The sequence below is a fragment of the Oryzias melastigma genome, linkage group LG5 (assembly GCF_002922805.2).
Source record: "Oryzias melastigma strain HK-1 linkage group LG5, ASM292280v2, whole genome shotgun sequence".
Taxonomy (NCBI): domain Eukaryota; kingdom Metazoa; phylum Chordata; class Actinopteri; order Beloniformes; family Adrianichthyidae; genus Oryzias; species Oryzias melastigma.
Genome location: NC_050516.1, coordinates 26,684,192 through 26,703,566, shown reverse-complemented (window position 1 = coordinate 26,703,566; position 19,375 = coordinate 26,684,192). Strand labels below are relative to the sequence as shown.

Here is a 19,375-nt window from a genome sequence, read left to right as displayed (position 1 = left end):
TTTTTTTTTTTTTTGGCTAATTGGACTTCCACTGAGGTTTTCTGGGCTAGTTTGGAGTTAAGCTAATACATTAGCAATGTGTTAGCTTTTTTGGATAAATTAGCATCTACACAGGTGTTTTGAGTCTGATCCGAACACTCCCCTTCTCCCTTTCCCTTGATTTGAAGTGGCACATGAAGTCGAAGTCGTGCCCCAAATTACTATTTTTTAAGTTTCACACTCCAAACAGAGGGGTCCAAAGTCCACGATCACCAGAGTAAACTGCAACGTGTGTGAACCTCTTTTCTTCACTTTGGTGCGATCTGAATCACAGATGTTCACATTTAAATGTAAGTAAGGATTTTATAGTGTAGTGTGACCTTTTTTAAGGTTATAAAACCGCAGTTGTTATGTTTATTTAAGCACTGTAAGCTCCATGCTAATGCTAGCGGACTGGTGACGGTCCACTAGCATTGACGACATCAATGAACGAAAGTCACGTCCGAAATATTAGACACTATTTTTTCATCACCCACCGTTTGGAGCAAGCACGGAAGGATAGACGAAGGGAGAGGGCTAAGGGGAAGGGAGAAGGGGAGAATTCGGATCGGGCCTTCGGCTAATTTTGGGTTGAATTAATATTTTAGCAAAGTGCTAGCTTTTTAGGTTAATTTGACATCTACTGAGATTTTTTTAAACTAATTTTGGAGTCAAGCTAATATATTAGCAACGTGCTAGCGTTTCTGGTTAATTTGACATCTACTGAGATTTTTTGGCTAATTTGGAGTTTAGCTAATATATTAGCAACGTGTTAGCATTTTTTGATAATCTGGCATCTAATGAAGTGTTATGGGATAATTATGGGTTGAGCTAATATTTTAGCTACATGCTAGCTTTTCTGGTTAATTTGACATCTACCGAGATTTTTTTAAAGCTATTTTGGAGTCAAGCTTATATATTAGCAGCGTGTTAGCATTTTGGGGTAATTTGGCATCTGCTGAAGTGTTTTGGGATAATTTTGGGTTAAGCTAAATTTATTTGGTATTATGCAAATATTTTTTTAGCACTTTCAGCAAATTGTTTTAGCAATTACTTAAATTGACAAAGAATGTTCAGCGACCACTTTCAAGAGAAGCATTCACACTATTGCAGGTAATGCACATTTTCTAGTTAAGTTTGATTTAGGGAAAATGCTATTGGTGTGGACAAGCAACCAAACTGGGAAAGGCTTCAACAACCCCATGACCCGGAAAGGTGGGCTTTGAAGAAATCCTGTAACAATGTAACTTATTATGATTTTTTTTTTCTTTTTTACAAATAGTTAAGATTTGTAGTTTTCAAACACTGGTGGCATCAGAGGTGGCTGCAGCTTTGTAGATGATAGCTATGTTTACCTTAATGTCAGCTTCTGGAGAGATGTTGTCTCGCAGACACTCCATTGGTGCCATCAGGAAGGGACAATGCTTCTGAAGAATCTAGATTCATTCGAATCAGAAAGAGACTATTTGGTAAGGTCGCTTCATTTATTTATAATTTCACTATTTCTCTTATAATACAAATACCTCTTTTAAGCATTCCTGAGTCATTGATCTGAAGGACAGGATCACCCCGACGATGGTCATCCTCTTTAGGACATTCTCTCCACCTGGAAGCGCATGCACATGATCTCTCTTCAACACTTCAGCACTGACTGGAGCACGCAGGGCTTCAAGAGCACAGCCCTCAATTACAATAACACAGTCAAATGTGGAGTTAGCTGCTGTTGCTGGGCAGATTGGATTTTTAAAGACGTATGCTTGCATTAACTGATGTGATATCAACCACAAAATGCACTCTGCAAAATGTGTACAAAAAACATGAATCCATTGTTGCCAGACTTGGATCATAAATCATATTTTGTTGTAATTTGTCACTTAGCTGCATTAGATGCTGAAAATTGCATTAGAGAATCACGTCTGTCCAACGGGAAATCTTATCTAATAAAATGCAGCTAGAAATTATGCAAATCTTGTAATCAAAGCACATAAGAAAAAATATAATTTGCTCTAATAAAGAAATGATTTTCAAGTATATTGATACAAAGCCTTATGATTATAAATATTACTGTGGTTCTGTGATTGTATTGCCATGTGTCTGGTGGAGGCTTTATTGTGAAATTTGTTTAATAAAAAATTCCCTTCAGCGGACTTAGAACACTCATAACAGCTGGGTTTGTCAGCGAATGTTTATTTCCTTCAGTGAGTCTCCGGAGCCAAATGTGGCTCTTTTACCCCTTCAGTTAGGTTTTTTTTGTTAAAGATAAGGACATCAATAAATGCATTGATTAATGAATAACATTTTAATTTAAAACAATAACAGATTTTTTGACTACACGGACACAAACACGTCAGAGAAGTTAAACTTTTTTCAACCTATAAAACAGTTGAAGCAGAGCGTGTATCAATTTTGCCTGTAACAGGACTACAGCAGCCAACAATCCGTCACGAGGCACAACTTAACCAAAGTCAAACATTTTGACAGATTTTTGAGTATTGCATTATAGATAAATTTTAGGTCAGTTAAATGTAAAAGATTAATGAACAAAATTCATGGTTTTAAGTGTACTTTCTGGTAAAAAAAAAAAAAAAACTGTATCTTTATACAGTTTTTCATTACTATTGACATTACCCTACCTACTACTACATTTGCTGCATTAGGATGAGCACCCTGGTACAGGGTGTCTTTTATTTTGAAAGGAAGTTGTGAACCTCTGTCAAAAGTTACAAAGTATGGCATATTAAAAAAAATGCAATATTTTTTCTTCATGTTTTACATATTCCCCTTCCCACAAATATATTTATCCAATTGTACCATTGACATAAAAACAAATCAGTGTACTATTTTTTGAAGTAAGACTTGGTGACTGCTATTGGGTTGTGGTTGGTAAGAAATCGACCCCAATGGCTCCTTAAGTGTTGTAGTTTGTGGATCGTTGAACTAGATACCCAAAAGTTTCAATTTGCAGAATGTAGTACAAAAATGACTTTGATTATAGCTCAGATTCATTTCTGGTGCTTGTCCATCCTCTACTCAGTTTCAGAGTTCCTCCCTCTGACTTTATGCTTGACATCCTTTAAGTTTTTTAACAGCCCTTTTGTAAGCTCCGTCTTCTCTCTTCAAACATCTCACTTTTATCTCATCGTATCGTTTCAACTTCTCACCTGTCAGTCTCTTTTTAAGAGCGACCATTTCCTCCGGCTTGCCAAAGTTGTTTTTCATCTGTACCAGGATGTCCATGTTATCTATCACCATTTTCTGATGGATAGGAAAAGGAAAAAAAAGAAGTGATAAAACACCTTCTGTGGTGAGTAATAATGCAGAGGCCAAAGCTGTGACAGATCAGCTGACATCTCATTTTGCAATTCCTCACTTTAGTCAAAGGTGTCAAAGTGGTTAAACTGCAGGTTACACGATTTTAATGTGAGGATATGTTTTTTAAGTGTATCCTATACATTACTTCCTTAATGAGCCAATTCAACTACATTTTTGTTTCTCAACTAAGTTATCATTTCTTTCTGGAGGCAGAAATAACCAGCTTTGAGAGTAACCATAAATTTTGACCAGAGAAACTGGATTTTCTGCTTTGGAGCAGCAGATTCTGTCATGGAGACAACACCTACATATATTTTATGCTGAAACCATAAATATGTTGTCCAACCTTGAAAAGAGACTCAGCTGCAGTAGCCTTGAAACATAAATAACAATTACCAAGTCACAGTAAGAAAAAAAAGGATGCTTCAACACGTCTATATTTTTAAGCTATTCTTTTTAAGCTTTCGTCACTTTAGCTAAATATAAATTATTAGGTAATGCTGCTGCATTTATTTAAATTACCGTCATTAATATTTAGTTAATGCAGTTTCAGGGAAGTCTCACAATATGTCCAGTGAGGACGGGTTCTGCTGTTGCATCATTTTTTCCATTACAAAAACATTGTAAAAAAAACACTTACTGGAAACACTTCTCTATACAACGAATAGATGGCATGTTCATGGTAAAAGAAACTATTCTGTTTATCTATGGGCATCTGGTTGGAAAGCATTAAAACAACTTTTCGTACCATTGAAGAAATATGTTTCAATAGACAAAACAGCCTTAAAATCACTTTGTCTAACTTAAAAAGCCATCTTTGGTCATTTAAATCTTTACCTTCAGCTCACTGACTTGCGAGGTGATGTGCCACATCAGGTTCTCGCCCAGAAACTTCAACCCGTACGGCCCAATTAGCTCAGCCAGGGCATGCAGCTCTGTTTATAGGGTAAAATGTTCAGAAATGTGATGAATGCATACATTTCAACAACAATACGGGTTAGTGCTTTAGGTATACAGAGCCTGACATGTGAGCTAGCTAAAGAGGGGCAGAACTTGAATTAATGAGCTGTCTCCTGCAGCTACTTTTCCTTGATAAATGGATGGATGAAGATGTGTGGAAGACAAATTGGAGGTGGTTAATGGAGTGTCCATTGAATCCCTCTGAGGCAGCCTGAAGGCTCACTGCTTTGAGTGCAACTCAAGTCAAGTATAGAGATCTGCAATGTAATGTATTCTCAGCTAAATATCTGATTCAAATGTGCTGTAAAAACCTTTTTTAGACGGAAGAGATCTATTTCTGTGCCATGGTGAGGAGGTGGTGTGGAGCCAAAAATAATGCTGTGAGGGTGTACGGTTGATGATTCGCAACACTGACGCAAAAGCAGGTAGAGTTCAAACATACATGTGACATGTAGTGTTGTCCAGCAACACTGTGGTTAACTTCACACTGTCAGTTGAAACAATCCACTGCACAAAACCGACAAAGATCTGCAGGTTCTGCATTATCGGCAAACTTGTGAGTCATTTTTGAAGCTGTGGTTTCAAGATACTAAAAGATGCAAACACCACACAAATGCGTCTGTCTGTTTTAATCCTTAACTGGTACAGCTGTGTGCAGCGCATGCAAGCTTATAGTAACTATAAAACATGTTGATGCCACATCTGAGGATGCAAAAAGTGATGCGTTATCTGTCTTTTAATGTCAGTTCCATTAAAAGTTTAAAGGGTCATACCATGATTTTCTTCAGCCTTTCAGAGTAAACTATATCCATATATATGATCATATATTACTTTTGGAGCACTAAAAAACAAATCATTTATGAAATATGAGTCATTTTTGTGGCCCGTTTTAATACCCGGAAGTAAAACGACTCGATTTCTGAGCCTCCGCCTTTAGCTCCTTGTCGGTCCCGCCCATTTCATGATGTCATTCTTGAGCCAGCCTCCACAGCTTGAACAAAATTTGTGAACAAAACTATAAAGAAAGATGGATGCGCTGCGGTCTGCAAAATCTTATCTGGATTTTTCCCTTTTTCAACTTTTTATTTTGCTGATGGCGGGCCAGATTCAACCGTTTAAGGGGCCGCATATGGCCCCCGGGCCACAAGTTTGCCCACCCCTGCCATAAACCATGTTTCCTTATAAATCAGAGCTTCTGTTGTTTATATGTTTTAGTTAAATATTTAGCATTGGACCAAAAATTGTAAAAAAAAAAAAACAATTAATACATGAAAAAACTCATTAAATGTATCTACATGTAAAATAGTTGTCACCTGAAATATCTGAGAACTCCTCCGCTCTGAAACTGTGTTCGTTGTCTGTAGTCTGACTGACAAAGCAGTGCATTGTTGGGCAGTGAACAATGAAGGAGTTGCTAGCTTGACGTAACAGACCCTCCAGGTACCTAAATTGTAGAAAACAATATTCATTCAAGATATTTTAAGAACATACATTTGAGTGTTAAAAGTATTTTGTTTCGAGTGAATTTCTCTCTTTCACCCACCAGTTTGTGTAGAGAGTTGTAATGGTCTGCCCTCCGTGGGAGTCCAATGGCTGTGTTTGCTGCAGCAGGACAGACTTCACCAGCCGGGTGACGTCAACGCTGATGTAGCTGGAGAGGCCGTGGAGGCTGGTTGTGTAGGCTCTTATTCCGGCCAGGAGGTCAGAGGGGCGCGCTATCTCCTGGGTGGTCTGGTTGTAATTGGCCATTCTCACGATGATTCTGGAGAAACGCGTATAAACAACGTCGCTGTCACCAACTTGAGAGCCGTTAGCCGGGACCTTAAAGTGACAAACAGCTCACTTCACTTCACCTTCATCAGATTGGCTCAACTAGTGCTCCAGTGTTTTCCTACACATTACAATGTGTTTGGCTTATTTTTGTCAATAATTGAATATATAAAGAAGAGCCCAAGATCTTATGTAAAAGATATTTGGCAATTCTATTGAATTACCCTGTAAAACTACAACAAATACAAAGGAAAGTACTAACAAGAGTGTGGTTTGTGTATACTAAATAAACTTATTTTTTTATTATTTCAATGTGATTTGTGGAACTAAAGTAATCACATCTATTACAAATTTCCTCTGGAAAACAAATGTCGTTGTTTATCTCATGATTGGGGATTTAATGTAACAAAGTGAAAACTGTCATATATTAAGTTAGGAATTCCCACATTATACAACTGATAGAAGAGCAACATTGGGCTCAGAAATATATTAAAAAAAATTTGCAAATAGAAGTTGATACATAGATTTAAATAAGTAAATATTGAAATTTCTGAGTGAAAATTGATTTGATCAAATTCAGTGAGTTTTTAACCCTAGACAATAAGAGCAGCACAAACGGACATGAACGTAAACTATAAATCTTCCTTGATTGTCTTGACTAATAAAATGGAAAATGTAACAAAAAAACCCCACTTTTTTTATAAATTACAGTTTAAAATAACTCAGTTTTCTTATAATTATTGTTTCGTGTGCTAAATTAAGTGAATGTTAATGTTTTTTATATAGAAGAACAATTAATTGAACTCTAGCTAATAGTCAGCAAGCTGTCAAAGAGAGGCATTAGAATGAAGAAAACTTCTGGCTTATTCCTTGGTTAGGAAGCAAGGCAATCCAACAAATTAGATTTAAAATGCAGTATCAGGAACAGAAAAATGCTAAGTAAAGCTTTCAGCTTTCTGCGAGCTTACTCAGAAAAGCGTTGCTCCAGATGAGACAGAAGGAACTCAGTAGGAACTACAATGTGGTCGAAGATGAGAAAATCGCTGCAGAGACTGTAGGTGGAGCAGAGCTCTCTCAGCATCAGATGCAGCTTGTCCATACTAGAAGATACAGAGAAAAGAGAGGGACAATGGATATAGTAAAGAAATATACCAGTAGGTCTCCCAAATGATGCAGAGGATGGAGAAATAAAAACAGGAATAAATTAACATTCTTCAGGAATAAAAGAAGCTGGAAGGCTTTGAGCAATAATTGATCAAACAAAACGACAAAGTTAAACATTGTTAAAAAAAAAAAAAGGATATTTACGAATAAGTATTACATTTCATTTGCTGATTTATAAAGTGATTTATTAATAGAAAAACATATAAAGTATAAAAATCATAAAACCAAGTAAAACAATTTTAAAACAGAGATAAAAACCAACATAAAATAGAGTCAAAAGTCTAGGCTGATGCTAAAAGGCTGATGAATAAATGAATAAACAAACAAAAAGGCAAACAAGCAAATAAATAAATAATAAAAATATTATTATTTGGAATATTTTATGAAAGAGTAACAATTTTTTTATTTTACAATTTAACATTAGGACCCGTTTACTAACAATTTCTTTTTTAATTACGACTTTAAATTGAGAAGTAGGTTGTAATTGTTAAATTACTAGAATTAAGTCCTATATTTACAGTATAACTTTAAAAGTTATTGGCTAAATTTATGAGTTTTTTTCGTAAATTTAAATGTTTTAAAGTAATATATTTATGACTTTAAATCTCGAAAATTTACGAGACAAAAGTCACAACTGTTAAATTTTGGGAATAAAGTCCTATATGACTTAAAAGTCATAGGCTAATTTTAAGAGTTTTTTTGTTGCCAATTTACGACTTTTAATCTTGTAAATTTGCAAGATTTAAAGTCATAAATACGAGAAAAATTACCCTCAATATTACTTTTTTTGTGGCCCCAGAGCTCCGTCATAGATTTTCTTTTTCATTTATTTTTAAATAAGCTTTGAGTCTCCGAGTGAAAATGCAAAACTACTGACAAACTATGACAGAAGATTTTAAATCTGTTTATTTACAAAAGAAAATCCTCACATTTAAAATAGATTATCTTGATCACTAAGAGTTTAGTTAAGTTAATTAAGCAAATATATAATGCTCAAATCCTAATTAAAAGCAGATTCATTTTGACTTCTAGAGTCACCTTAGAGGCTTCAAAATGCTGTTACATTTGTGTAAACCGCACCACCATCACCGCTTCACTACCATGCTGTTCTTACAGACATGTAAGATAAAATATAGACCCCAGTAAAAACATAAATAAGACCCCTCAAAGACCTTCCTGCAGCCTGTGTTTGTTTTGTCCGTTCTCGGCTGCTGTGGAAATGTCCTTGGAAGCAAAAGGGCTCATTCCGTCTGCATCTATAAATGTCTCAAACTCAGTTTGAAAACCAAAACAGTTTTCTCTTAACTTTACACAACATTTGAAAAAGAAAAACAATAGCTTAGTCTATATTTTTACTGTACATATATAGTCTTGCAAAGTAAGCAACTATTAGAAAACGTAGTTTAGGTGAGTAAAATATGCGTTTATGTCTGGAACATGAATATTTTTATTGAATTATGCCAAACTACAAATTGCATGAGACCAAAAACGTTATTTTTTTTTAAATATTTTTGCCAACTTTCATTTTGATGCAGCACATGCAGACACATTCAATAAATGCTAAGAAAATGAAATGAAAAATGCTAACTTTGTGGTGACTGTCCTGTCCTTCCTCAGGCTTTCAGCACCTGGCTTCTCCTTCTGGACTTCTCCTTTTTTAGGCACAGCCTTCTTCTGCTTCCTGTGTCGAGCAGCACTGATGGACTCAGCACAGTGCTTGGGCAACAGCTGATGAGGAGTCAAGTGAAAAAAGTTAAGAAAGGTCGAAGAGAGGGAAGACAGAAAAGTAGAAAATCAACTCAAAGCAAGCAAATACAACCTGACGGGTGTTTTTTTTCCCACACATTACTAGAAGATCATATTTTACATAAGCAATTAGGAAAAACAATACTGCTGTAATGAACTCCGGGGTTTCAAAACTATCTTATCAGTTAGTTAAATTCCCCAGTCACCTTACAGGACCCAGTTAAAATAAACCCATGCCAATTGGATGATAGCATGATTATATTTGGACATGGATTTTGGCAGAATCAGTCGGTGCAAATAGCTTTCTGAAATGTGAAATTCTCAGACTCCACCTGGTCGCTCAGATTGCGCTGCTCGGCACATATCTCTAAGACGACACCGCTGGTTTGCTTGCCTATCTGCTCCAGGAAGCTCACACAAAGGCGCAAACTCTTCTTCTCTAATATATCCATCTGCAGCACAAAAGACACAACAAGAGAGCGCTGTGTTTAAGACTGAATGGAAAACATGTCATTCACACAGATCATAATCTCCATGTTTTGAATTCCTATAATTACAGAATGATTTTTTTTACTGATGATGTCATAATCTACTGTGAAATGTGGAAGCAGATGACTGAACACTGACCTCTTCTGGACACAGAGAGTGTCCACAGTAACTGAAGTGAGAGCAGACTGACGGGAACGCCATGAGGTACCGCTTCATATGAATCTCCTCGTTGCTCTGGGTGAACATCTTCTCAAAGATATGGGGATAGAAGCTAAAAAAAAAAATTGCACAAATTTAATAATCAGAAAAAAGGCCAATGAATAAATGAAAGCAGAGATGAGACTGACCAGAGGATGGAGAGCTCGGATGTCTCCTGAATCATTTCTTCCACACTGTCAACCATCTTGGTGTGGAACTGGATCATGTTCATGACTTTTGCCAAGTCAGGATACTCCTTCAGTGGTAGAGGGGCCTTAGTCACACTTGTGTATGCCTAAAATAGAGCAAAGATTGTTGTTAATGAAAATCCTAGAGTACATATTTAAACTATACTCATCATTTAATGATGAACAATTAGAGACCTGCAATCGCAGCCAGTCCAGTCTCACTGCTCTGAGGTCAATCTCCTCTTTGTTCTCCACTGCAGAAAACAACAATTATCACCAGGACATTAGAACGTGTTTAAGACGCTTTTTATTTATGAGTACACATTTTGTAACAAGTAAATAAAAAATGACATCAAAGTTCCATATTTTCTTTAACAAGACTGAGGATTAAAAAAATTAATTCTGGAGATGTTTATGGGGAAATATCAGAGTCTGAAGGTGCATTCACACCCAACACGATTGGCGCAACAAATTCGCTGCTCATCGCCTGTCAAAAAATGTGTTAACCTCAGCTAAAACATTTTATTTGGGGGGGAAAGAGAGGGGAAAAACACCAGACTGGAAGACCATTGCAAATAAAAATAAAAAAAATCACGTATTTCTAACTTTTATTATTATTATCAAGTTTGGCTTATTTTTTATTAATACAGCTTTGTTTTTTGTTTTTTTGCAATGCTTAAAGCTTGTGTTGATGATTTCTTCATCTTTGTCAATAATGAGGCTAGTATTCACAGTCCCCCCCCTTGCCCCCCTGTAGCTCCGGCCCTGGCATTAAGTAAAACACACAGAAGAATAAACTAATTTAAAATACATGAAAGTAATATAGGACACGGCAAAGAATAAAGTGTAAAAATTGATGGTCTGGGTACACAAAAGCTAAATTAGAAAGAACACAAACTGGTTCAATGCTTTGTACAATGTAATTTGTATTTTTCCAATTATCTAAAATGTTTCTATTTTTATTCATGCAGGTAATCTTACCTTGTTTAATCGAGAGAGCCGACAGTGTTGAGACAAACGAGCTCAGAAGGACCGACTCCTCCTCTGGACAGACATACATGTTCTAAAGTGAAAAAAAATGTATATATGTGACAAATATGTTTACTTTGTATAACTCTACAGGTAACACAGAGTTCAAAACTCTTTTACTTTGATCTCTGCATCATCTTATTTCCCTAAAAATTCATTTTCAGGTACCTGTATGGTGTCATTGAGAACCAGTGCATCAAACTGGGCCAGGTACTGAACGTGATACCGCTGAACTATTTTACTGAATTTTCTCATCAGACTTCTTAACTTCTCCATGTGGAACAGCAGCTCCGCCATCTGACTGGAGACGAAGAGAAAACCATAAACAGGATGCCCACATTTTATTTGTTGCCTGGTTTCGAGGGATTCTGATAAATGTGGTGAAGTAGCCGGAAAAACGTCCACACTGTCTTAATGAGAGTCCACATTAACACTGAAAAAGAACTGTTTTCTCAGTCACCACGCCACATTTACGTTAGTGCTGGAGTATTGCGTCAGAATGAACGGGCAGCGTTTGCATGTACGAGGAAAGCAGCTACGACAGTCCTGACCTCCTGAGTACCTCCGACCTACTTGTCAACGTAGTCCTCTGGTGTCTTTATCTTTGGCATACTCTCAGAATGTCTGACGAGCCATAGGACCTCGTCACGGGAAAACGAAAGAGCCATGAAGACAAACAGAGCCTGTGGGATTTGAGTGATCCAAAGAGAGGCAAAAATAAAGGGAATGTTAGTAAAAACTTCCTTATTTGGTTACATTTCTATGAAATCTAGGCTTAGTAGACAGGTGATGAAAAAAAAACAATAAATCAACTGATGCTGACAGGTTCCAGAATTGATATGATACAGATCTGCTCTACTGTAGTATTTCTACCTTTGGTCCGAGGAGTCCAGGTTCATCTGCCAGAACTTGACATAACTCCTTTAGCGCTCCTCTCAGAAAATGCCTCCTCTCTTTGTGAATCGCCCCGCTGGTAATATTCACATTTGATCATATGTTAACATGCACGTGTGGTGTATTTAAGAAAAAGATGGAAGGCTTACCAGTTGATTAAAACATGCTCACGGCATTCCTTAATGTCTGCAATTCGTTTGCTGTACCTGATGGAGAGAAAAAAGAGAAACACGAATTTCTTTAAAAAAAATAAATGAGACATTCAAGTAAATGGATTATAGTGCTTTGACACATGGGCGGGAATCAAACCAACAGCCTTTCCATCAGAGCTCGACCGCTCTACCACTGCACCATAGCTAAACTGCAAGATTATACATAGATTATTCACAGAGGTTAATTTTTTTTAATCTTTTCTAACTTTTGTCTTTTTCTGGAATTTTCTACAACTACATACACTAAGGAAGCCTAAAAATCATAGATAATATTGTTTTTCCTCTTAATTTTGATCTGAATACAGTTTCAACATGCAGTTAAGATGGAAGTGTACGGGAGAAAACAAATTGGTTTGTTTTACGTCACTCAGATAAAGTCAAGGAGTTTATTAGGTCGGTTGGTGTTAAAGATTTTGGTGGTTTTTTTCTGACGATGGAGGACATATACGACGAAATTTAAGCTTAAAATTGCATTTCTGAGCATTTCTTTATTCAAATCATTGGAACAGTCAAAAAAGCGTGTAGATGTGAGCTACTACGGCAAGCCGCAAGCTCCCCGTTCTGCTCCATTCTGATGCATCCACAGAGGCTATAAGCTAGTGGGAGAGAGTGTGAACAGAGTGATGATGGGAAGTAGGGGCATACTCCACGAAGACAACTCAAAGGAGATTTTCTAATGAACTACTGCCGCTCTGCAGAAACTATGTCCTAGAAAACAACATAGTTTTTTAGATTTTTTTCATATGTTTTCCCCCTCCTGATCACCACTCCTCCTTTATTGGTTTCTTGTGTGTCTTTTTGTTGTTTTTCCCTCCCTTTTCTGTATTTAATGGTTTCCTCCCCTCTCTTCCCTACAAGTTTGTCTTGTTTGCTACTCTCCAGTTCTCGTCTCCCTTGCCAGGTTTTTGATCCTGAGTTTTTTTTTTTCCTTTTTTACTGATACCTTTTTTGGCATATAGCTTTTCCTTGGTTTTTTGATTGTTTTTGTTATTAAGGACTCGTTTTTTGGAACTGCCACCTGTCTTGCATTTGTGACCAAAGCCTGACAGATTTAGCCTAAAAACAGCACAATCATAATTAATTACAATTAATCAAAATATGATAGGAGTGGGGCTTTAATGAGGAAGAACTAGAGGATAGGATTAGCAGGAGGCTGATGATTCACTGTGACTCAGTTAAGAATCCAAAACATGAATTCAAACCTGTACAATAAACAGCGAGATACCCTTTAATGTTGTCAAAGATGTCTTCGGTCACTTTGTGTATGTTGAGGACTTCGTCTCTGATCACGGTGAGGTAGAGGCCACTCCTCAGAGCCATCTTCCACAGCTCCTGAGAGGTCTGGTTTGTGTTCAGGCTGCTGTGGCACAACAGGAAGCCCACTGCAATGAAGACAGGTACCGACCTCCATGAGCTGGTTTAAAGAAACTGAAGCATTGCTGGATGCAACATCAATACGGTCAAAATGTTTGAATTGCAGATTGATACGGTTGTATGCTACTAAATATTTATTGATAGATTGATTTCAAGCATAGACTGTGAAAAATACAGGTCAAAACACACAACTTTATCATACTCATTGCAGAAATAATGAAATGCATTGATTAGAAAATAGAAAAACAAATAAACGGAAATTACTTTACTAAAGTCAAGTAGAGTTTGATTGATTGCTTGGAAAGGAGTGGAAATAAGCAATAACCTCTTACTCTATTTTACAGTTTTGGACAGTTTTGTAATCAGGTTCTGATCAGATCAAATGCAAGTTTTTTTTTGTTTTGTTTTAAGTAGCAAAGTAAAGTGCTTGTAGATTATTGATTAACCTCATAAAACATTATTTCATGTATTCACTAAGCAGTAACATCAATCACACACTATGTAACAAATATGTAATACTCATTGATTATCATCAGCATATAGTTTAATATTAATGCAGAAAAATAATCATCACACATTGAAATCAAGTTTTAAAGTAATCATAGAATGCGTATTGATTATTCTCTGAATTAATTCTTACATATTTTCATTAAACATTAATAATCCACACAATATGTAATATCTATTGATTATTATTAAAACACATAATTACTTTAATCCAGTTATCATTGCTACTTTTTCAGATCAAGTAAAGAAATTATTAATGCATATTACAATGAGTAAATTTATTGTTTGCTATTTTAAAAAGCTTTGATTATTTCACCACATTCAAGTTAACACATTAACATTATTAAAACACTAGATGATTTTTAACTCGTCTTATCTTCATTTTGTGAAATCAGAGTTTCTTTATATATTTTCTTGAATTTATAGATGTTTGAACATAATTTGAGCTCATTACTTAACCTGTTCTAAAGTTTAATGCATGAAATAACAGTTTTTACAGGTATAAACATTGACCTACATAATAAAATAATTTGACAAACACAATATTTCTTAGTTATAAAATCGACAATTTATGCTGCTATGTTTTTAAGCCTAATATAGTATGCTTTTCACCAACAGTAAATCCAAATCTCAATTAAACAGATACTTCAATTCAATAATTATTCTGGTTTTTAAAAATGTAATTGTTCAGAGGTTGTAGAGGAGTCAGGAATTTTGGGTAAAGTTGAAAAAGTAATTTGGTGCAAAAGTAATCACTTTACAAATTATTTTTAAGTGTTGTCAAGCTTTGTGACTGTTTTGCTTATGATAAATCTTCATTTTTGTGCAAATGATAGAATGTGTGGTAATACCATTTTATTATTGTAACTAGTGGAGATTTTAGTAATACTTACTGATGATCCAGCGCTCCATGACTTCCATGGATAAGTATTCACAGGTCATCTGGGAAGAACAATGGACTTGTTATTTAAAACATGTATTTTTTAATGTTCAAACACAACATTTTTAACCTACACGATCAATGTAATTCCATCAGATTTTCAAAATCTGATGGAATTACATTGATCATGTCAACAATTGAAAAGTTACAGTAGATCAAAGAACATAAACACTAGAGCTCCAATGTTACATCTTGAATGGAATAAAAATATAAGAAAAACAACAAAAAAGTTTTGAAGCCAACACAACAGGCTCACTTTTTAGGTTCCTTTATATCCCCACACAGTCTGGGACAAATATAGAAGCAGAAAGATGGGCTCACCGTGTCACAGCAGGCGGGGTCCAGCATGGCGGCTGGAAGGCTGAGCAGGCTGAGCAGCTGGGCCCGCCGCCACTGTTCTGGTGGAAGGTTTCTGCGCGGGTAGATCATGTTCAGCGAAACCAGAGCTGCTGTTACGGACTTGGAGCCAAAAAGAGACGAAAAGACACCAAAAATCATCACAAAATCAAAATAGCAGCAACACTACTTTACGAAATATGTGTTTTTTGTTTTTTTCACTTGTGCACATACAAATTAAAGTGGATATTTAAGGTACTGTAAGACACATTTCCAGTTTTTAACAAAAAAGGAGCTCAAAATATGTAGAATATTTCATTGAGAGTGAACATTCACCCTTGTGTGAGGACCAAAGTCCTCCAAAAGCTTCTTCCAGGGATGGTCAAACTCCAAAAACATCTGACCAAGGCGAGGATAAGATGGGTCGCTGCAGGTTTGGTCCATCAAAAAAGGAATAGAAGCAGAAAAAAAACAGGAAGCAGCTGATGTGAGTTATTTTTTCCCCTCTCAGTTTAGATCCTCTTCTCTCTGAACGTCATTTTTACATGAGTCAATGTTTTTTTTTTTTGCCTTATATGCAAAATATCACAAATTGCCAGAAACATAAATTTTAATAGTTTATATTTTAGGAGAGGAAAATGAATGGCATTATAGCTCACCTTATTGTCTATTCATGCTAAATTTTATTCCAAAAACATTGTAAATTGGCTGAGAAATCCATCACAAATACCAACAACAAATGATTGGATTTCTTTTTTTTTTTTTTTTAATTCTTAAATAAGAAGCAGAACTGAGAACTTCAACTCTGAAATAAACTGACTTAAAGCTAAAATAAAAGTTCACCATTTAAAGAAGATTTGCACTATATGGCAAGTATACTGTTTTATGCAGTTTTTAAGACAGATTTTGAACTACTTTAGCTTTCATATGATACCCAAATAACATCTGCCGCTGCGAAAATGTTTAATGTGGGATCATCATATTAGATTAGATGAGAAATGGTTTATTTCAAGCAAAAAAGAAGAAAAAAAATCACATCATAAATTGTTTTAACTAAAGAGATGAAAGATTCAGCTTCATAAGTTCATTCAGTTGAAAAACAAACATCAAGATAAGCTTTTTAAACATTTTCCTCCACAGAACTTTAATAAATATTTAGTTATTTTTTAACCTGGTCCCATTGGTCATCTCGTGGGCGGAGTTGAACATTCCCACCAGAGCCTTCTTGTCCTCGATTCTTGACAGCATGATGATGACAGACGTGAAGGTGACAATCAAATCCAAGTAGTTTTTGGTGAAATCAAAGTTGAACGCCTGCAATTAAGTGACAGCCTTGAGTTCTTGCTGTTAATCAGAAGCAGATCAATATATTTACTTGTTGATACATTGACTCCATTGATTGACTTGTGCTGTTAAAAATAGAGCGAGGGGAGAAAATGTTATGATTTACAACCAAAATAGCCAGAAATCAAGTGCATATAGTTGCAAAAATATATGATAGAAGTACAAGGGGGGGCTGCTAGTTTTATCAGAAACCAAGACCTCTCTGGATGGACGGATGGATGGATGGATGAATGGATGGATGGAGGTGTGTCTTGCCAACAAGAGGCTATAACAGCAGGTTAATTGAAAATATGAAGGTCACTGGGCCTCAAGGCCTGGAGTTTGACGCTTGTTAATCATCTACTGGAACAACTCATAATGTTACTTACAATATCGAAGTGGCACTGACCAGCATCTATGGTGTTCAGCAACTCATACACATGGTCCTGGAAAATCATATAAGTATTTAGATTGAAAAATAAAAATTAAAGTGTAAAAATTGAAATATAATATAAATATTCATGCAACAAATCAGTATCATTTCTAACTATGTCTGACTTTTATCTATCAGTAATATAATGCAAATATAGTAAAAATACTGTGGCATTAAATTTCTTGCAGTTTATTTTTCAGTGTTTGCAAACAAAAAAAAATAATAATTTGTGTTTTTTTTACAGACAGTACCAGTATGTAATCATGTATTTTTGCTATGTTAGAAAAATGACTTGAGTTTCTGATTGTGAAATGCCAAAAATAGAAACAGTAAAAAAACTCACTTTGAGCTCTAAAACATCCAGAAAAGAGTCGTAGAAGTTTTTGGTAGCTTGTAGTACCTCAGACTTCTGCTTCTGGATGGGAGTCAGGTGATGCTACAAAAATATATAATGGAAATAAGACAGCTGTAGGACCAACTGAGTTAAAATGTTATAGTTATATGGGATAAATTATCAAAAGAGCTTGAAATTACATTTAAAAAACAGAATGATTTTTTTCTTTTATTGTGTGCATTATAAATCACGTATTCTATTATCATCTGTTATAAATTTGTGGGATGTTTTTTATATATATATATATATATATATATACTTACAGTGTTTCCCCTGAAGTCGATATTTGGAAACTTCTTATTGATGTATTTGATGGCGGGTTCCATGGTTTTATCTGTGAGGAAGGACGGCCGCAGTTTGGGGTGTGAACATAACTGCAGGTGGAGGGAAGAGAAAAGAAGACTAAAGTTTTCATCATGGACAATCCACTATGCAAACACTGTCTGAAGTAAGTGAGCAGGTCGACTCGTACAAAAATCTTCCTACCATAATTGACTACAAACTCACATTTCAGGTTAAAAGTGAACACCTCTTCGTTAAATCCCTACAACACCTCTTTTTTCATAAGAAACGTACACATTACTGTTTTCTTGCAGCGCACTTTAGAAATGTTCTAGTCCTGAACTGCTGCAGTGGAGATGTTTAGTGGATCTGTAGTTGCATTAATCAACTCTGAGTTAAGAATACTAACTCTAAATGTAAGAAATGGCCTGACAGAGACATCTGCTGGTGTGTATGATGCATGTCAGGATTAGAGAAAGCAGCAATGTATTGTTTTCCTATCATTGGTGAAAAAACTTAAGGTTAAGATGAGGAATTCTAGTTCAAAAGATAATAAGATAGAAGAAGAATTTCACCCTGCTTAAATGTTGTGAAATGAAAATAAATAAAAGAGAGAAGGTTGACAACAGACTGAGGTGTGGTCCCTCAAATCACTTACTGTAAATGTTCCTTACTTGTTTTGATTTTAAATAATCCAACTTTTTAATCTTCAATCCAATTAGTATTCAATAAACAATTGATTGCTTTGAAAAAATGAACTCAAACATCTGCTTCTATTAATAAAGGAAAGTCATCAACCTAGACTCTTCACATGGCGGATGCTTCTGTGAAAAAAGGTTCTCAGAAAAGCGTTTTTGCAACATAAAACCCTTTTGAGAGTGGTGTACTCATTTACTGACTGTCTTGTTGTCTTAAATGTGGAACTTGCTGTTTTGGGTTCAGAATAACTGACATTTGAGGTGGCTGACTCTACAAGCTGACTTCCTGTTTGCACTTCCTCTTTGAAGAAATGAGTTTGGTTGCAGTTTGGAGACAGCGTTGCTCAAAATGCAAACAAACTTGCTCACGACTCTGCGTATTAAAAGCACAAATGATCTTGTTATTAATTTAGAAAAGTTTCCGATAAAACGTATGAATATTTCAAATTATTCTATTTTTATAAATTCCATGAAAAGTTACCCTCTTCATGTGTTTGACATTACAAACACATTTTTTAGTCCTCTAAACTGGAAGTAGAAATAAAACAACACTTAAGAGATAGATACATATAAAATGAAGATAAATGATAAAGATATTGGATAAGGTGAATTCTTTATTTTACTCTAGAAATATAAAATGTACTACAAAAAAAAACTGTCCAATTGAAGTTCCTTCTTCGTAGTTCACACAGGTCACCGCTCTCATTCCCCTCACCTTTTTAATGTAGTTCAGGCGTATCAGCACGCCTTGACCCCTCTCATTGAGGACGGTGAGTTTCTCGGCCAGTTTCTGCTGGTAGTCCATGATGCGGGTAGTCCACACCTCTCCCTCCGTTTGAACCCTGGCCTCCAAGTTCTGAGCCGTAGATGAACCCTCGGAAATAAAGCCTCTAAAGGCCTCACCCTCAGCGTCACAGGCGGGTTGTGGGTGGAGGTGGAGCAATGTGCAAAACCTATCGATGTGTTCGACATTAAAAAGAAGATTATGATGGAGGAAAAATTGATCTTGTTTTAATAAAATAAATAAATGATGCTCTAATCATAGATAAATAAATAAATGCTACAAACAACTTTTGAATTTTTCCTGCTCACAGCTTCCTCTTATTTA

The 19,375-nt window shown here is 35.8% G+C and overlaps 1 protein-coding gene across 1 annotated transcript in view; it reads right to left on the bottom strand.

Moving 5' to 3' along the window:
- The window catches only part of nckap1l (NCK associated protein 1 like), a 27,158-nt gene extending 8,001 nt beyond the window's left edge, over positions 1–19,157 (bottom strand). Inside the window, exons 1-26 of the mRNA XM_024271169.2 lie at positions 18,983–19,157; positions 17,551–17,661; positions 17,237–17,329; positions 16,850–16,906; positions 16,309–16,451; positions 15,474–15,564; positions 15,123–15,260; positions 14,755–14,803; positions 13,206–13,362; positions 11,918–11,974; positions 11,748–11,844; positions 11,448–11,557; positions 11,043–11,175; positions 10,827–10,908; positions 10,041–10,099; positions 9,807–9,952; positions 9,598–9,730; positions 9,303–9,422; positions 8,813–8,952; positions 7,029–7,160; positions 5,834–6,052; positions 5,604–5,734; positions 4,168–4,265; positions 3,180–3,273; positions 1,542–1,624; positions 1,374–1,454 (exon numbers count right to left, since the gene is read on the bottom strand). Of these exons, the coding sequence (XP_024126937.1) occupies positions 1,374–1,454; positions 1,542–1,624; positions 3,180–3,273; positions 4,168–4,265; positions 5,604–5,734; positions 5,834–6,052; positions 7,029–7,160; positions 8,813–8,952; positions 9,303–9,422; positions 9,598–9,730; positions 9,807–9,952; positions 10,041–10,099; positions 10,827–10,908; positions 11,043–11,175; positions 11,448–11,557; positions 11,748–11,844; positions 11,918–11,974; positions 13,206–13,362; positions 14,755–14,803; positions 15,123–15,260; positions 15,474–15,564; positions 16,309–16,451; positions 16,850–16,906; positions 17,237–17,329; positions 17,551–17,661; positions 18,983–19,072 (2,844 nt within the window). The 5' untranslated portion in view covers positions 19,073–19,157. The remainder of the gene's footprint in view (positions 1–1,373; positions 1,455–1,541; positions 1,625–3,179; positions 3,274–4,167; positions 4,266–5,603; positions 5,735–5,833; positions 6,053–7,028; positions 7,161–8,812; positions 8,953–9,302; positions 9,423–9,597; positions 9,731–9,806; positions 9,953–10,040; positions 10,100–10,826; positions 10,909–11,042; positions 11,176–11,447; positions 11,558–11,747; positions 11,845–11,917; positions 11,975–13,205; positions 13,363–14,754; positions 14,804–15,122; positions 15,261–15,473; positions 15,565–16,308; positions 16,452–16,849; positions 16,907–17,236; positions 17,330–17,550; positions 17,662–18,982) is intronic.
- Positions 19,158–19,375: the final 218 nt, after the last annotated feature.